The sequence below is a fragment of the Leopardus geoffroyi genome, chromosome D3 (assembly GCF_018350155.1).
Source record: "Leopardus geoffroyi isolate Oge1 chromosome D3, O.geoffroyi_Oge1_pat1.0, whole genome shotgun sequence".
In the NCBI taxonomy this organism is placed as follows: Eukaryota; Metazoa; Chordata; class Mammalia; order Carnivora; family Felidae; genus Leopardus; species Leopardus geoffroyi.
The window spans coordinates 29609484-29628240 of NC_059339.1; the positions used below are offsets into that span (position 1 = coordinate 29609484).

Here is an 18757-nt window from a genome sequence, read left to right on the forward strand (position 1 = left end):
TGCAGCATTTCATGATGATGACAAAAAGAGACTAGGGAGATGCTCATGAGTCATGAAAAGATAAACTACATCACATCCATTCAAGGGAATCAAGCCCCGGCTGTGAACAGAGATGCCTCATGAAGAGTGAAACAGTAACAAGCAGAGCACACCCGTGCCTACACACATACACTTGCACACACACGCCCATTTACCCTCGCACTTTTCCTCGCTTTTCCACCCCGTATGTATGTATGTATATATTCTCAAAACCAAGTCCCAAGGCCATCGAGCGCCTGCTGACGACCAAGCCTCTGCTGCCCTCTGGTGGCCTTTCCAGTCCCTGCAAGCATGAAGTCCCCCACCCCCCCAACTACTACCCCCAACGCCGCTCACAAGAGTTGTCTGGACCTGAAACGCCCCCCTAACAGCCTGCTCTGTGGGTACAGGAAGTGCATTTAGTGCATTATCACCTGCTCAGGAAGTGTAAAACCACTCACACACTTCAAGTCTTATTTCCACAACTGGACTATGGTTTCTGAGAACTTTGGAGCCTTTGCTGGATTTCAGGGAAGCCCAAGGTATAAACCAGAGGAAAGGGGATGTTTAATCAAGGCCCAAGGAGAGGTCAATGGCTTTCCCTAATGACCTGGCCTTACCTTCTCCTCCTTGAATATCCTTCCTCTGTGATGTCCTTAACGGGACCCACTGATACCCTGGGGCTCCAAGAACCCTATTTGAAAACCGCTGCCCTAGACAGTTGGCTGATGCATTTTGTAATACTTGTGTCATCACTTCTAAAACAGTCACAGGATGCAGTATGTCAACAGCCCCACCAAGGGGCACAAGAACCATGTTCCCTTTCCTTCTTTCCAGTAGATAAGAAAGAATGCACTAGAGAGACAGGACTAACATATGGTTCTAAATGGCCCTGATGTTTGCAACTGTGAACAAGAGGATTTCCACTAAGGCCCATGCCAGGTCTTACGTTTTTCCAGGGGACTCCTTCAGCCAGAAGATGTCATCACTTGTAATTCCATATTCCAAGGCGCCTTCGATCTACCCAGAAAAAAAAGGATCAGTGTGAGAAGAGCATCACCTAGCCTGTTCTTAGAGACTTCCCCCAAAGAGGATGACCATTTTGTAGACGCAACTCAACCAGAACCACCCCGGCTCACACATGGGTGCACTTCCTTGCTCCACAGACTTTTCTTCAGGTTTAGCCTCTAGGGACAGGTGACCAGGCTATATCTGACTCAGTGTGCCATCCACTACTGGGCAAAGCACCCCAGCATACCTTGGCTGTATGAGGTGGCTGGGGAGCTGGGGTATGGCTCTCCCTGCTCTCCAGGGCCTTCCCCTTGATCCAGACCCAGGCTGAGAGGAGGGCAGGTGAGGAGCAGAGTGAGTCAGGGCATGAAGGGACAGGGTGGCTCCAAAGGCACACGGCTGAAGGCTGGATGCTATTGGGCACTCTTGAGGGAGCCTGGGAATTGTACAGACTCTCCTGAATCCCAGAGAAGCCCAAGAGGGACTGCCAAGCAGACTGGGGAGACACAAGGACCAGCGTCCTCTCAGCAGCCCATGAGAGTAAGAATAGTAAGATGTGCTGGTGGAGAGGAAGCAGACTGCAAACAGTTTATGATTCCAATTGGCAATAAAAATAAAGTCAGGAATTTCTCGGGGTTGTGCAAAGAAAACTGAAAGGTCTGGAAATCAAAGGGCCTAAAACATAAGCAAGTCTTGGCAGGCACCCAGGGAGGGTGTGGTGGAGGTGGGTGATGGGAGGGTGGAGTGGCCACTGAGCTGACTCCCCCTGCACCGGACAGCTCCTGCTCTATCCTCCTCCGAGCGAATGGAGACATGGTGGCTGCCCAGCTGAGGTCCAGCACGGTGGGCCCAGGCCTGTTGCCTCTGCAGGGCACCCTGGCAAATATGCAGGTTTTCCTGAGACGACTGCCCAGCTCCTGGGAGCTGACTGTGGCCTTCAGGGGCTTTAAGCAGAACCAACGTGGGCTTGGCTGATGGGTGTGGGGGTCACTAAGGGTCACCCACCTTTCCCGTCTGTTGTAGCTACCTTGTACAATAGCACCCTGCCACCCTGCAGAGCTACATAATCTGCCCGAGGGCCACCTCTGTGCACAAGCCACCTGTCCCCTCTGGAGGCTGCTCTTGAGGGCCTGACAGCTGGAAGGGAGGCATGGTAGCCTCTGAGGACTGGAGGTGTACATTTCCCTCTGTGCCCCCTCTGTTCCCCATTTCCAGAGAAAGCATAGAACTAAAAGTAGAGGCTTAGGATTTAAGCATCTGAGGAGAAACAGAACCACTCTCTTGTTCCTCCTCCATCTGTGCTCTGTCCTAACTAGGAGGCAGAAGCAGCCTCCATGCCCGGGAAATCCACTGGCCTCATTAACTTCACCACAGCCCATGTGGAGGCTCAGGGCTTGTGCCACCTGGTTCCCAGGTTCCCCTCTGAGACCCATGTGGTTGTGACCTCAGCCAAACCGCTTCCTGCTTCCCATCCCCCTCTCCACTACCCTGACTGCAGAGCCCCTTCCCTAGCTCCACCTTCCTTGTGGGGGTGAGGGCAGAGAAGCACCCTCAAGTAAGACGGGGCCAGGAGGGGATGCTGGCAAAAAATGGTGGACTGAGGACCTCCCAAAGTTCACCCCTCCATAAAAACAGCCAGAACTTGGGGCGCCTGGGTGGCTCAGTCGGTTAAGCAGCCGACTTCGGCTCAGGTCATGATCTCGCGGTCCGTGAGTTTGAGCCCCGCGTCGGGCTCTGTGCGGGCTCTGTGCTGACAGCTCAGAGCCTCGAGCCTGTTTCGGATTCTGTGTCTCCCTCCCTCTGACCCTCCCCTGCTCATGCTCTGTCTCTCTCTGTCTCAAAAATAAACGTTAAAAAAAAAAAATTAAAAAAAAAAACAGCCAGAACTAAATAAAAATAAATTAATTTAAAAAAAAAGAGTAAAATTCAACTTTTTGAGAACCATTGAAATTAACCAAAGGCTTGTGGCAACATAGGGCACTTTAAAAAAAAATTTTTTTTTAACGTTTATTTATTTCGAGATAATGCGAGAGACGGAGTGCAAGCAGCGGAGGGGCAGACAGAGGGACACACAGAATCCGAAGCAGCCTCCAGGCTCTGAGCTATCAGCCCAGAGCCCAATGTGGGGCTCGAACTCACGAACCGTGAGATCATGACCTGATCTGAAGTCGGACGCTTAACCGACTGAGCCACTCAGGCGCCCCAACACAGGGAACATTTAGTCAAGAAAAATGGCTGAGACTTGGTAAGAACAGTGAGTTTGGTGGAGTTTTAACTGACGCTAGCCCCATCTCTCAGCTCAGCAGCAACCTTGAGAAATGAAGAGTGACTTTAAAAACGTGCTGGAGAGCAGAACAGAGCCAGAGGCCTTCCAAAGCTCCTTCCCAGAGTCATTGTTGGACCTGGCTGGGGCTTCCCCAGAAGACCCCACTCAAGAGGCTTATCTTCCACCTCTCTTGACCTTGCCCAGGGTCGAAAGCTCTCTCTGAGGAGGATCTTCCCAGTGATGTAATGTCACAGCTGCCTGAGGTGATGGATAACAGCTGAAGCAAACAACATACTACCCAAAAGTTTAAAAGGAAAAGCCAAGGAATGAGACGTCCATTAGAGCTTTGAAAAGGTCCCACGTATTCCTGGGGACCTAGAAGGCCAGGTGTAGGCACTGGGCTGTGCACACACCAGGGAAAGGCCTGAGACAGCCTGAACTCTCACCTCTGGCTGGTCTTGAGGCCCAGCACAAGTAGGTAGTGAGGGCTAAGGCAGAGTTTCTGGTACCTGGCTAAATGTCAAAAGCGTGCCCCCAAATGCCTACAAACCCCTCAGCAAAGACTGTGTGTTTTCTCCAGGTGTTTAAGGAAACCTCTGTCTAGTTACTAGCTGACCACTAAGCTAACTGAGCAGAGACGTTAGTGGCCTCCCATGACAAAGAATATAGATTTTACAAAATCATTCAGAAAACCACCTGACAAACAATAGCAATAAACAAAATCCTACAGTGGAGAGAGATTCTGACTTCCAGAGTTAACACATTATTTTATTTGAAATATTCATTTTTCAATAAAAAAAATTATAAAATGTGAAGAAACAAGAAAGTATAGTATGACCTTTACATGTTATTGGTGGGGGAATGTAAAATGGTGTAGCTGCTTTGGAAAACAGTCTGGTGGTTCCTCAAAAAGTTAAAAACTGACTATCGACTCCATTCCTAGGTATATAGCCAAGAGAAGTGAAAACTTAAGTCCACAGAAAAACTTGTACATAAATGTTCACAGCAGCATTATTCACAACAACTCAAAGTGGAAACAATTCAGATGTCCATCAGTGGACAAGTGGATAAACAAAATATGTCTACCCACACAATGGATCATTACTCAGGCATAAAAAGAAATGAAGTTTTAACACATGCTACAATGTGGAATCTTGGAAACATTCTGCTGAGTGCAGGAAGCAGGTCACAAAGGCCACATGTCTGATTCCATTTATGTGAAATGTCCAGAGTGGGCAAATCTATAGGGACAGAAAGCAGACTAGTGGTTGCCAGGGGTTGGGGAGGCAGGGAATGGGCAGTGACTGCTAATGGTACAAGGTTTCATTTTGGGGGTGAAAATGTTCTGGAATTAGGTAGTGGAGACTGACGGCTGCACAACTGTGAATATACTAAAACTCCCTGAATCGTACCCTTTAAAAGCGCGCATTTTATGGTGTATAAATTTTATGTCAATTAAAAGCAAGATTTGGGGTAGGGGAAGGAAGAAAAGGCTAAAGTCCTGGATGTTCCAACATTTTGAGGCTGAAGAGAAAAGGAAGAATCAGCAAAGCAAGATAAAGAAGACCAGGTGTGGGGGTGTCTCAAGAGCCACCGGAAGAGTGAAGTGACAGTTGTTCTTAGGATTCAGCAGTACTGGGTCCCTGCTGACCTGCTTCTGTAGAATGGACATGAGAAAGAATTAGAAACAGGGATGCCTGGATGGCTTAGTCAGTTCAGTTGATTAAGCGTCTGACTCTTGGTTTCAGCTCAGGTCATGATCTCGCAGTTCACAGGTTCAAGCCCTCCATCAGGCTCTGTAATGGCAGCACGGAGGCTGCTTGGAATTCTCTCTCCCTCTCTCTCTCTGCCCCTCCTCTGCTCACGTGTGTGCACACCCTCTCTCCCTCTCAAAACAAATAAACTTTAAAACTGAAAAAAAAAAGAAAGAAAGAAAAAGTGACCACAGTGAATATAGAAAAACTAATTTCTTTAAGAAAAGAAAGAATGGGGATGCTGCTGGTGTGGGAAGCATGAGCTGAGAGACCATGAATGTGCCCAGGGTGGCAGGGAAGGCTGTGTGCTGGGGACACTCACGTGGGTGGGGTACCTTGGCCGCCCTCCAGTAGCAATGACGATATGCTCCGCGGAAAGCAAAGTCTGAGAAGAAATCAAGGAAGCTGTGGTCACACAGATGTACTGTGGCACACAGATGCAGAGGGCTCGACTGCCCACAGGTACCCCTGGCAGAGACCCACACTTTCTAATTACAGTTGCTGCCCTGCAGTGTGGACCCTCCATCCAGGAGCTCAGAGGTCCCTTGGAGCTGGGAGCCTGTCAAGGGTACTCAAGCCAGGAGGGGGTGCAACAGAAGAGGGCAGGGAGACATTGTAACTCCAAACACCACCCCCCACCCCCAGTTTACAGAGCACCCTGCAGGTGTCTCGTCTCCTCCAATCCCCACAAAATTCTGCAAGGGTATGACTACCCACCCTATCGCCCAGCACAGCAGGCAGCCTAGCACAACATGCATCTCAGTGGTCTGTTTCATTGTTTATGGAGAGTGACAACCAGCCTCAGAGAGATCTGCTGTCAATTCCAACAGCACTTATTACTGCGAACATCACTGGGGTTGAATGAAGCTGGAGTCGGCACCCCATGTCTTTGGAAGGGTCAGGACTGCCTGAGAGGAGCCACTCAGGAGAGCTGGGCACTCACCTCTTTCCCACCTTTAGTGACACCGCAAATCGTGTGCTCATTGACAAAGCTGGCCTTGATGTTAAAGTACTTGACTTTTCTGCAAAATAAAAATAAGATTGTCAAATATTTCCTCTGTAAATTAAGTGTCACTTATGGGATTAAACAGGGAGCAGATGGGTAAAAGCCTAGCTAGGACCCACAGCCCCCTGCCCACAGCTCAGGTGGGGCAGACAGCACTGGGAAGCATGAAGGGGGAGAAGGGTAGCTGTCGTCTCCCCAAGGGTCCCCTGGACCATAGATCCCTGGAACTGCTGGACAGAAGCCAGCATGGTTCTGAGAGCCCAAGTACAGCCCTGGTGTGTGTGATGACAGAAGTGGCTGAGCCTCCCTAGGGTCCATCCTTGTCACCTGGGCACTTTCCGGCAGGGAACAGAGGCCCCCACATGCACCCAGTTATCCCCACCATCCAAATGACCAACCTCCTGCTGACAAGGAAGGGTGCCCACTAGGAAGACATTACTCTTACACTCTTACATCCCTCTAGGGGATAGTGAGGCTGGAAAACAGGTCTGATGAGGACATAAGGGTGGTCAGGTGCATGGTGTGTAGAAATGATCCACATCTTCCAATAATGAAGGGCACCCTGTCGTGGTGGGTTCTTGGCACATTTGGGAAGGCTTTATCACCTCCTGGACTTTATGTCCTCCCCACAATCAAGCCCCATGCCTCCATATGCTGCCTGAGCTGTAGGAAGCAAGTCCTCACTCACCCCCACAGCTCAGCAATAGCCATAGGATACAGACAGAAGTTCTGCACCGGTTTCCATCTGTGGGCACCTCTAGAGCTGCCCTGGGGTCAGGCCTGTTTGGCACTTGCCTGGTTGCTGCCCAGGGCCAGCAGGATGGATGGCAGAGCCCTATGCTTCCAGCAAACCGCACTGGGGGATACTGAGCCCCACACAGAGGAAAAACAACAGGATACAGCTCAGCTCCCTGGTGGGGGGGGATCACTGGGGATGCCCAGGATGGGCAGGTGGGCCAGCTTCTCCAGCTCAGGTGTCCTGGGTTTCATGGGTACAAAATAGCTGCCTACTGTACAGGCCCAGGAAGACTCCTTGGAGCCAAGCAAATAGAGCTCAGATGAGAGCCACCAGACCTCTGAGGGAACACTGTCCCCTCCATGACCTGCATGGGCACAGGGAAGAGCTACAGGGCCAGGAGCAAAGCCTAGCCAGAGTCAAGTGCAGTTTGGGGCACCTCTCCGTCTGGTAGTGGCTCCTCAGGGAGGATCCTTTGGTGGAAGAAATCTCGGCATCTTGGTTGGGGGACCCCAAAGGGCTGATGGGACTTTGTCCCAGGCTAGAATGATCATGTTGGACATATGCTTCAGCACGCAACAGCAGGTGCCTTCATGTACACCTAGAGAGCCAGGAGGTGGGTGGTAAGGTGTGGGGTTCAGGGTGTGGGAGCCTTGGAGATGAGAGGTGAGTTGTGGACTTCACAGAGTGGGGCCTGGGCAACATGGGGCTCATGGGGCTCCTTCCACATAACAGTGGTCCACCCTGACAGGAGAAAGGTCACCTGCCTCGAGGAAGGTGCTGGCATCTGGGATGGCCCTCTCTATGCTCCCACACTCTGGCTATTGTTCTCCCTAGCCCCAGCTCCGAGCATGCCTCCTCCTTGGTGCAGCCCTGGGCTCCAGCTATCCTGCCAACATGCCCCCCACTCCCTGCTACTCCAGGTTCTGCAGGTGCCAGCTTGCAGGGTGGCCTTCTGCTCACAGGGCACTCACCCCATCTGCTTCTCGTGTGTGCACCCCCACCCCATGGGCAGGGACTTCTCGTCTTATCACTGCTGAGCCTTTGAGGAGTTAAGTGCTTGACAAGGTATGAAATGACCCAGAGAGGGCCGGGAGGGCCTGAGGAGGCCTCAGTACCTATCCTGAAGCTGGACTCGGTGCCCCCAGTTCAGGGATTTCACATAATTCTGAACAGCTTCTGCCATTTTCCTCCTATTAACACACAACAAGAGATGTTAAAAACCACAACAGAAGGAATAATTATAGAGTCCCACAACAGACGATCAGATGCAAATAGTGGGTTAGCAGAAATACTAAGAAACAAAGTGATTCTAAAGGTGGGAAATGTGACATCTATCCCCATGGCCACTGTCTCTGTCCTGGGTTTGGGGCTGTGGGACTTTGGACTCAGGGAAAACAGGGGCTTTGGGCCACAGCCACCAGGACACAGCAGTGGCCCTGAGTCTAGGTCATCTGAGAACCACAGAGGGGCCTATGTGCAGCTCAGAGCAGACCAGATGCCACCTGTGGAACCTGAATCAGTTTCTCACCCTGCACCAGTGGTCTTTGGGGCCAGATCAACCTTTGTGAGGGTGTCCTGTGCACCATAGGGCCTTTAGCAGCACCCCATAGGTGCAGCAGCCCCCCCCCCACCAGTGGCGATAACCAAAAATGTCTCTAGACTTTGCCAAATGTCAAGGGGTGGGGCACAGAGCTGTTCCCAGTGAGGGCCCCTCTCTGATAGCACGCTTCCGTGAGGGTTAATGGAGCAGTCAACCTCCCCCATGAGCAGCGGACAAGCACTGGAAGTGGGCAGGGCTCCTCACCAGTCATGCAGGACCGGCTGGGCCACATCCCAGCCGTAGTGGGGAGCGTCACGGATCATACCCCCCAGCAGCGCTGCCTGGTGTATCAGCTTCTTGGGGATGCAGCCAACGTTCACACATGTGCCGCCTAGGCCCCACCTGGTGCCTGGCATGTTGGGAAGAGCATGTTTAGATTTGTATTCAGGGGACTAGAAGTCTCTCCTGTTCTACAGTTGTGTAGGATTCCTTGAAGTCATTGTTTGCAACTCAGACACGCTCCAGGTGAACACTGCCCTGTGAATTTACTCTCTATGATTATAGTCAGATTCATTTTTAAATAAGAACGAGGAACTTTACATTAATGGTGACTTACTGGAGAAACAGGACCTGTGCCAGAGACGCCAACTAGCAGTGGGTGACTGGCTCTAGGCTCAGCCACCCTCCGTGCATGAACCAGGCACCCTTCCTCCCTCTTCCCCAGGGCACACGGCTCCCATCCAGGGCTACCTACCTCGGGGGGAAGGCTCCACATAGTCTACCACGGCCACCTTCATTCCCAGCTGAGCGGCTGGAAAGACAAAAAGAGCGAGCAGATGGGCAGCTGCTTCGGGGCTGGGGCTGGGGACCCTAGGGGCCCATGACCACCAGAAAACGGCAGGGAAAGACCAGGACCAGCAACTTCCCACCAGCTCCACACCCAGATCTCCCCACCTGTCAGCTGCCACACAGCTGTGCTGCCCATAAATGGGAACCCTTGGGCCTCTTCTTGACTGCAGCCTTCACACCACCCACCCTAGTGCCAGGACCCAGTGGGATGCCCACCCTTCCTCATATGCCCACCACAGCCCTCCCTTGCCTTCTGTCGCACCTGGCTCCAGGCCCAGACATTCAGCATGAGCCTGGTGCCCACCCAGAGCATACTTACATGCATCACAGGGGTATCCACCTCCTGGGAGAGGCCCCAGACTCGGAGCTTCCCCTGGCTCTCTCCCCAGACCTACCCAGTAGACTCATTCATCTCCTCTCTTCTCCACTGGACACCATGGGAGGGTTCTACCCAAGGTCTACCCTTGTGGCTATTTGCTACCTCATTCTCAGGGTGAGAAAATGGAAGGTCAAATGGCAGGTCCAGGATCAGCCAGGCCCCAAAGTGGGAGGGAGACCTGGGCTCCAACTGCACCTCCTGTCTGGAGTCTCCTGGCTTTCCCCACTGGCTGTGAGCAGATTCCTCCCAGGGCCACCAATCCTAGGTTCTGACCCTGTTACCAATTAGCCAGGGATAATTGAAGGGCTTCCCCTTGGCTTACTTGGGGAATTGCATCGCCAGCCTGGGCACTGGACTTGACTGAGGGCATGCCCGACTTAAACATCGTGACTCATGAGTGTTTCACATACTATAGAATGTACTCAATTCATGGGTATCAACCAAGATCAGAACAAAGTTTTAGAAGCCTTCATGTAAAAACCCATTTTGCTCAACTGATCAGTGATGCGATCGCAGTGCTTGTTTTAAAAACAAGGGGGACTCTTTGCCTGCTTCAGATTCTGTGTCTCCCTCTCTCTCTGCCCCTTCCCTTCTTGTGCTCTGTTTCTCTCTCAAAAATAACTAAACATTAAAAAAAAAATTAAAAACAAGGGGGACTCTTCAAACATGCCTACGTCTGTCTCCCCCATCCGACACAATGGAGCAACAGGGACCGGATGTACCTTCCCATCCAAGACAACCAAAACTCCAGACGGAATACATAAAATAAGGGTTTCAAGAAACCAAACATTACTCTTCCAAGGAGAGTGATTCTTGGGAGATAGGAAACAAATGAGGTGAGCCTCACAGTTGGAGAGTCTTCAGGATGCAGCACAGGCAGAGCCCACCAGATTCAATGGCTGAGGAGAGAGGCTGGGAGCCTGGGGAGACTGAGGCAGCCAGAGCTTCTGGGACAGAGAACCAGAGAGGAGAGAGCTGCACAGAACCCCAGACATCTGATCAGTGCATGTGTGTGAGGAATTTACCTGAGGCCAGGAAAGAATCATCCAGAAAGACCAGAGGAGACAGTGATCATGCAAGGCTGGGAATACTGCCTGTTCCCAGAAGGTAGACTGGACAAAACACATGACTCCTGGGGAGCTGTGAAAGTATTAAGGTCAGATCCCAGTCACCGGAAATGATTGGGCACAGCTCTGGACCTGCCTAATAAATTAAAAAAAAAATTTTTTTTTAATTTTTTAAAATGTTTTTATTTATTTGAGAGAGAGAGACTGAATGGGGGAAGGGCAGACAGAGAAGGAGACACAGAATCCAAAGCAGGTTCCAGGCTCTGAGCTGTCAGCACAGAGCCCGACACGGGGCTCGAACTCACAGACCGTGAGATCATGACCTGAGCCTAAGTCAGAAGCTTAACCGACTGAGCCACCTAAAATTTTTTTAATGTTTATTTATTTATTTTTGAGAGAGAGAAAGAGCACAAGCAGGGGAAGTGTCAGAGAGAGAGGGAGACACAGAATCCAAAGCAGGCTCCAGGCTCAGCGCTGTCAGCTCAGAGCCCGATGCAGGTCTTGAACTCACAAACTGCGAGATCATGACCTGAGCTGAAGTCGGACGCTTAACTGACTGAGCCACCCAGGTGTCCCTCGCCTAATAAATCTTAAGTGGAAGATGCAAAGGAATCAAACTCCAGAACATACTCAAAACTGTATCTAGGAATCTAAAAATATCTAGAAGCCAGCAAGGGAAATTCAATAGAAAACCATCAGGCACGCAAAGGAGCAGGAAAATATAAGCCGTAAGAGAGAAAAGATCAGTTAATGGAAACCGACCAAAAACTGACACAGTTGTCAGAATTAGAAAAAAAGTAAAATGAGTATTGTAACTGTATTCCCCATGTTCAAAAAGTTAAGGAGCAACACGGAAGATATACAAAAGGACCCAGGTCGGATTTATAGAGATGAAGATTACAATAAAAGAGATAAAAAATATATTGGGTGGGATTAATGGTAGATTAGACTTTGCAGACTCTTTTATTAGTGAACTTGGAAACACAGGAATAGAAACTCTCCAAAGTGAAGAGAGCACCCAGGAGCTGAGGGGCAACTTTGAACAGCCTAATATATGTGTGATTAAAGTCTCCCATAGTGAAGGAGAGGAGGAAGAACAGGAAAATTACCTGGAGAAATAATGATTGAAAATTCTCACAACTTGATGAGAATTATAAATCCATGGACCCAAGAAGCTAAGTGAAGTCTAGCAGAAAAATAATTGAGAACTACACCAGGGCACACCCTCATTAAATTGCTCAAAACCAATGAAAGAGAAAATCCTGAAAACCACCAGAGGAAAAAAGACACACAATGAAAGAACACAGAGATAAAGAGGCAGCAGATGACATCAGAAACAATACAAGTGAGGGCTGCTGGGTGGCTCAGTTGGTTGAGTGTCCCACTCTTGATTTTGCTCAGGTCATGATCCCAGGGTCATGGGATTGAGCACTGTGTCAGGCTGAGCATGGGGCCTGTTTGGGTTTGTGTTCTCTCTCTCTCTCTCTCTCTCTCTCTCTCTCTCTCTCACTCTCATAACAAACAAAAAGAAATAATGCAAGTGAGAAGTCAGAAGGACAATGTCTCTAAAGTACTAAAAGAAAAAACAAACAAAAACTCTATCTTCCTTGAATTCTCCACCCAGAGAAAATATCTTTAAAAACTAAAGGCAAGATAAAGATGTCTTCAGACATACAAAAGCTTGAAGAATTAATTACTCTTAGAGCCACATCACAAGAAATGTTCACTGACATCCTTAGGGTAGAAGCAAAATGATGGCAGATGGAAACTCGGATCTGTACAAAGGAAAGAGTACACCAGAAATGGTGACTACACGGGCAGATCTGTAAGATTTTTTCCTCATTAGTTTAATCTTTTTTGAAGGTAATGGTTTAAACAAAAAAATAGCAATGTGTTATGGGGCTTATAACATGTAAAAGTAAAACATATGACCACATAGGATAAAGGCTCGGAAGGGAGTAAGGGAAGCATGTTACCATACTAAGGTTTTCGTACTACATGTGAAGTGGGACAATATCACTTGCAGGCAGACTGTGACAAGTTCAAGGTGTCTACTGCAAACCCCAAAGCAGCTACCTCGCACCCTATGTATACATGGACTCAAAATGGACCAAAGGCCTAAGTGTCAGAGCTGAAAATGTACAAGTCTTAGAGGAAAACACAGGCATACACCTTTGTGAGCTTGGGTAAGACCACTGTTTCTCAAATACCAAAAGCATAGCAACAAAATAAATAAGAAATAAACCAGACTTGCATCAAAATTAAAAATGTGCTGCAAGAAAGTGAAAAGATAATCCATGGAATGGAAAAAAGTATTGGCAAATCATATACCTGATAAGGGTCTAGTAACCAGAATATATTTATGTATGAATATGTAACATAGGAGGCACCTGGGTGGCTCAGTAGGTTCAGCGTCTGACTTTGGCTCAGGTCATAATCTCACAGTTCATGGATTCAAGCCCCACGTCAGGCTCTGTGCTGACAACTCAGACCCCAGAGCCTGCTACGGATTCTGTGCCTCCCTCTCTCTCTGCTCCTCCCCTGCTCATACTCTGTCTCTCAAAAATAAATAATAAACATTAAAAAAATTGTTTTAAGAATAAAATCTTTAAAAAAAAAAGTGGGCAAAACTTGTGAATAGACATTTACTCATAGATATGCAAATAGACAATAAACACATGAAAAGATGATCCATGTCATTAATCGTTAGGAAAACACAGACGAACCACAAGGAGGTACCATTTGAGCACCTACTTAGGAGACTATAATAAAAAAGATAACACATGCTAGAGAGGATGTGGAGAAATCTGAACCTTCCTGCATCGCTGGTGGGAATATAAAATGATACAGCCACTTTGGAAAATAGTCTGGCATTTCCTCAAAAGGTCAAACCACACAACTCCGCAATTCTACTCCTAGGTATCTACCCAAGAGACAGGAAAACAGATCCACACAAAAATATGCGCACAAATGTTCCCAGTACCATTACTCACAAAAGCCAAAAAAGTAGAAACAACCCAAATGTCCAGCAATGGACAAGTGGATAATAAAATGTGATCTGTCCATGCAGTGGAATGGTATTTAGCCACTGAAAGGAATACGGCATTAGCATATGCTGTGTGGTGGATGAGTGCTGAAAACATTATGGTAAGTGGAAGATACAAAGACAAAAGACCACATATTTATATGAAATATCCAGAATAGGCAAATACACACAAACAGAAGGTGGATTAGTGGTTGCCTGGGGCTGAGGACTGGCTGCTAATGGATACAGAATAATTTTGGGGGGTGGTGAAAATTTCTATGATTGATATAGTGATAGTTGTAAAACTTTGTGAATATACTAAAAATTACTGAATTGTGCATTTTTGTGTTTTTTAAGTAGGCTTCCCACCCAACACAGAGTCCAAAGCAGGGCTTAAACTCATGACCCTGAGATCAAGGCCTGAGCCAAGATCAAGAGTCGGATGTTTGACTGAGCCACCAAGGCGCCCCTGAATTATGCAATTTAAATGAATGAATAGTATGGTATATGACTTAATCTCAAAAAGCTATTAGAAAACATATGAAACACTTCATGATAAATCTGATGGAAGATGTGGAGACCTGTGCGTTGAAGACTACGAAAGACTGTGGCAATAAATGAAAAAATACCTAAAGAACAGATATACTACATGACCTACCTGTTCTACTTTTAGGCATTTATCTCAGAGAATTGAAAACATGCATCCACACCAAGACACAAACCCAAATGTTCACAGCAGCACCATTGACAATAGCCCCAAACTGCAAATACCCCAAATGTCCACCTATAGGTGACTGGCCCAACATCATGTGGTACATGCAAACAACAGAATAGTAATCAGTAATAAAAAGGAATGAACTCTAGATGCATACAGCATCACAGATCAATCTCAAAATAATTATGCTATGTGAAAAAAAGCCAGAGAAGAATACATGCTGCATGATCTCATCTTGTATAACAAGATTTTAGAAAATGCAAACTAATCTGTAGTGAGAGAAAGCAGATCATTGGCTGTCTGGGGATGCAGCAGAGAGGGAGCAGCAGGAAGGGGTTCCCAAGGTTTGAGGAAACTTTGGGGTTTGTTATGAGCTGAGTCACGTCCTGTCAAAATTCATGTTGGAGCCCAAACCTCCAGAACCTTGGCATGTGACCTTGTTTGAAGACAAGGTCTTTATAGAGGTTAGAATTGAGACCATAGGGTGGGCCCTACCTACTCCAATCTGACTGGTGTCCATATAAAAAGATGAGATTAGGACATAGACACACGGAGGAAAGACCATGTGAGGACACAGAGAAATGACAGCCATCTATAAGCCAAGGACAGAGGACTCAGAAGAAACAACCCTGCTGGCACCTTCATCTCAGACTTCCAGGCTCCAGTGAGGAAATACATTTCTGCTGCTTAAGCCATGCAGCCTGTGGTTCTTTGTGACGGCAACCCCGGCAAGCTAATACGGGGGGGGGGGGGGGGGGGGGATGGACATGTTCACTAGCTTGACTGTGGTACTTGGCTTCACAGGTGTGTACGTATGTCAAAGCATATCAAGTTGTCCACTGTAAATATGTACGGTTTATTTTAAGTCAATTATATTTCAGTAAAGCTATAGAAAAGCACAATCATCCACAGGGAGAGATGCCACTGTTGAGAAAGGCAAAGACAGACCTGGGAAGTGTTGTGGGTTAACAGAGATGTGCCTCTACAGATAAGACACTAGAGTGGACACGACATCCAGGGCTTTCTTCTGCTATAAGACACACCACTGGGACAACTGTCTGTATGCTCTGTTTCTTGGGGTGGCTCTGTGGTTCAATGGGATGAGGACCTCGTGTCCCTCTGTGGGCCCCCATATCAGCTGGGAGACTTCCAAGGTTCCTGCCCTCCACTGCAGGCCAGCACCCTCCTCTGCCCCTCAGAGCAAGAGCAGTGGACAGCAAATTTCCTTTATGCCAACTGTGATTCTAAAACCCAGGATCTGATATCAGAGAGCTGTAATTAAATGGTCAGGGTGGCTGCTCAACTCTTCATGTTTTGGGCACCATTTCTCTCTTGTCTTCCCCTCTCCCTCATCCACATCTGCCTCCCCTGCCTCCTTATCATTTAGACAGACAAGCAGACTGCCAGGCACTCCTAAAGCAGAGAGCAGAGCCCCCAGTGAAATGGTGGCCATCTGTTCCGCATCCAGATTAGTGGTAAACTGCAACACGAGGTCTCTGGATGCCTCTGGGTCCAGCCCTTTCACTCAACACATCTTTACTGAGCACCCCGGGGTGCCCAGACCCATCTGGTTAGACACGGACAGCAGAACAAACCATGATCTCTGTGGGACAGTGCCAGGGCTAAGAACGAGGACAGTGGAGCCGGGAGCAGGGACCAGATGTGTGTAGAAGGGGGTAATTCTACCCTTGGCAGCAAAGACTGAAGGAAGATGAGTGAGCCCCACAGCTAACCAGGCTGGTGAAGACCAGGCCAGACCAGGCCAGGCAGACAGCCAGGGTGAGGCGCAAGGCCAGAAAGACCTTCGGGAAGCAGTGAGGCAGCCAGGGGCTGTAGCAGAAGAGCGAGCAAGGGTGTGGGTGGTGGGAGACATGTCAGATGGGTGGGGACAGCTCCCATGAGGCCTTGGGCTGCAGCCCAAGAGGGCAGGCTCAGACCTGGGTGTCATCCTGGCTGCTGGGAGTTGCACAGACAACTCGGGAGTGGCAGGGAGCAGGGCAAAATGATGAGGCTCTTGGGGTGACCCTGCAGGATGTAGGACCCCAGAGACCAGCAGGCCAGCTACAGAGATAATGCATTCTGTGCATGGCCACTCAGGGTGCATCTCCACGTAGCTATGAGAACAATGCAGCCCTCTCCAGGCGTCCCTGAAAGCTTGGAGCCCCCGCCACACTGGCAGGATACAGGGCACTGGACACATACCTTCCTTGGCACAAGCCAAGCCGCCAGATCCCCCGCCAATCACCAGGAGATTGTAGTCCTGCCTCCCTGCTGGAGAAAGGAGAGGTGAGAAGAAGGGTCAGGACAAGTCTGGGATATGGATCCCATAAGATACCATGTGATTTCCAAAGGGCAAACAGCTCTGCCCAGTTAAATGTGGTATGGGATCTGTTTTATAGGATTGGAGCCCCCATCCTGTGATGGTCTGGGGTGATAATGCATCACACATCGAGGCAGAAGGCAACGATGGTATCCATCATCAGCACAAATCCTGAAACCAAGCAATGCCAGGTGAGGTTGGTGAAAGGTGTGTAATTGCCTTTGCAACAACAATCAGGTCAAGAAGAAGTTGCTCTGAACTTCATGCTGCAGAACTGCTCTGCTCTGCTTCAGAACTGCTCTGAACTTACACGTCACCCAACGTTCTAAGCCAGACACGGGATTAAAACACTCTTCTTGGGGGGCACCTGGGTGGCTCAGTCAGTTGAGCGTCCAACTTCAGCTTAGGTCATGATCTTGTGGTTTGTGAGTTCAAGCCCCACCTTGGGATCTGTGTTGTCAGCTTGTCAGCACAGAGCCCACTTTGGATCCTCTGTCTGCCTCTCTCTCTGCCCCTCCCCTGCTCACACTCTCTCAAAAATAAAAATTACCCCAAAAATTACAAAAACGAAAAACAAGAACACTTTTCTTGAGTGTGTCTTTCAGCTGTAACAGTCACCGTTTGTTCTGAGTGAGGAAAAATATAAAAAGCAATCCCTGCATCGGGCAGCACACCCTGGCCTCTCAAAGTGCCTAGTGCACTGTGGGCCTTGGGGGAGAAGTGACTCTAAAATGCCTTTTGGGCTTACCATGGCGTCACCTTGGAGGCAACACACAGCCCACTCCCATGCCCAGCACAGAGGGCCGCTCACATCTTTCCTGCCCCGCGGAAGACATTATCTGTCCCTCTTATGCAAACTGCTGGCATGGAAAGCAAGCAAGGGACAGTCAGAAGGGGGGTCGTGGTGAGCAAAGGAGTGAGTCGGGGGTAGGTGAGAGTAGGTGTGTCCTTAGGTGTGGCCGGCTGGTCAAAGCTCTGACACAGGGCCCAAGATGGAGAGGCCCGGCACCAGGCACTGGCCTACTCCCTATAGAGAAAGGAAGAAATAACAGAAAATTATTAGTATGTTGAAAGGCAGAGGAGGTCAGACAGCTTTCAGAATGTCTACAGCTGGCCACTGTTCCTGGGTGAAGCACAGGATCCTGTGATCAAATAAGGGTCTGCCACCCAAGGCCAGCGCAGCTGGTCACACTGGAACCTGAGAAGTGAAAACACTGCACCTGCCTTTGTGGCCACCTTGACCTTTCTGGTGGGCAAGGCTGTAGAGAATACTCCTGAGGACCGCATCCCTCAGGGACCCTGGCTTTGTAGATGTCCCACAGACAGGGGTCTAGAACCTATGCTTTGCAAGGACACAGGAGCTCAGTTGAGCCTAGAGGAGGCCCTGGCTTGCAGCTGGTGAAGTTAGGGGAGTCACCACCAGGAGCTTGTGTCCAGGTGCTTGGATGGTGCCCTGCTACCAGACTGTCCTGTGGAGACGCTCCACTGCACCCACCCCAAAGCCAGGCCCACCCCGGGTTCTGTCCAGCAGGTGGCATTTGAGGAAACCTGTAATGTGTGAGAGGTGCACATGGGATCGAAGGGAGCCACAACTTGGTTCAAACAGCCAGTCCACAGTGAACCTAACTCCAAATTCAACTCAAGGGCTCTAAAGAGGCCTAAACTTTGTCAGTTATTCTGGTGGCTTTGATATGAGCCCAAAGAGCTGAGGACAGACTGCTGGCTGGAGACAAGCTACTGCTGGGCTGCGATGAGCACACGCCTGCTGGGCAGGGCAGCGTCTCTCCAGCTGCCCCGTGGTGAACAGGGGGAGGGGAAACACTAAGATTTTGCCCAGGAGAACACCCCTACCTTCCATTGCAGGTGCTGGTGCTGGTCCTTCCTGCTGACAGAACAGGTCCCTGCAAGCTCCTGGTGTCCCCAGCCCCACACTGTGTCCCCTTTGCCTGCTATCAGGCAGAGGGCAGGGCAACCAACTGGCTGTGTAGATTGCGGGCTTATCCTTGGTTTGCTCTCCCTGCCTGCTGTGCACACCCAGGAGCCTCTCAGTCTGATAAACCCGTGAAAG

General features: G+C 49.3%; 1 protein-coding gene across 8 annotated transcripts in view; it reads right to left on the minus strand.

The window, feature by feature from the left end:
- The window catches only part of TXNRD2 (thioredoxin reductase 2), a 51715-nt gene that overhangs the window by 30878 nt on the left and 2080 nt on the right, over positions 1-18757 (minus strand). For 5 of the 8 annotated variants that reach the window (XM_045458980.1, XM_045458974.1, XM_045458977.1 and 2 more), the window contains exons 2-8: positions 16572-16640; positions 9089-9145; positions 8599-8743; positions 7910-7984; positions 5993-6071; positions 5372-5434; positions 968-1038 (exon numbers count right to left, since the gene is read on the minus strand). In XM_045458980.1, coding sequence (XP_045314936.1) covers positions 968-1038; positions 5372-5434; positions 5993-6071; positions 7910-7984; positions 8599-8743; positions 9089-9145; positions 16572-16640 — 559 coding nt within the window. Of the gene's footprint in view, positions 1-967; positions 1039-5371; positions 5435-5992; positions 6072-7909; positions 7985-8598; positions 8744-9088; positions 9146-16571; positions 16641-18540; positions 18739-18757 lie in introns of those variants that run through there. The other 3 variants (XM_045458983.1, XM_045458982.1, XM_045458976.1) reach the window with 3 other exon arrangements.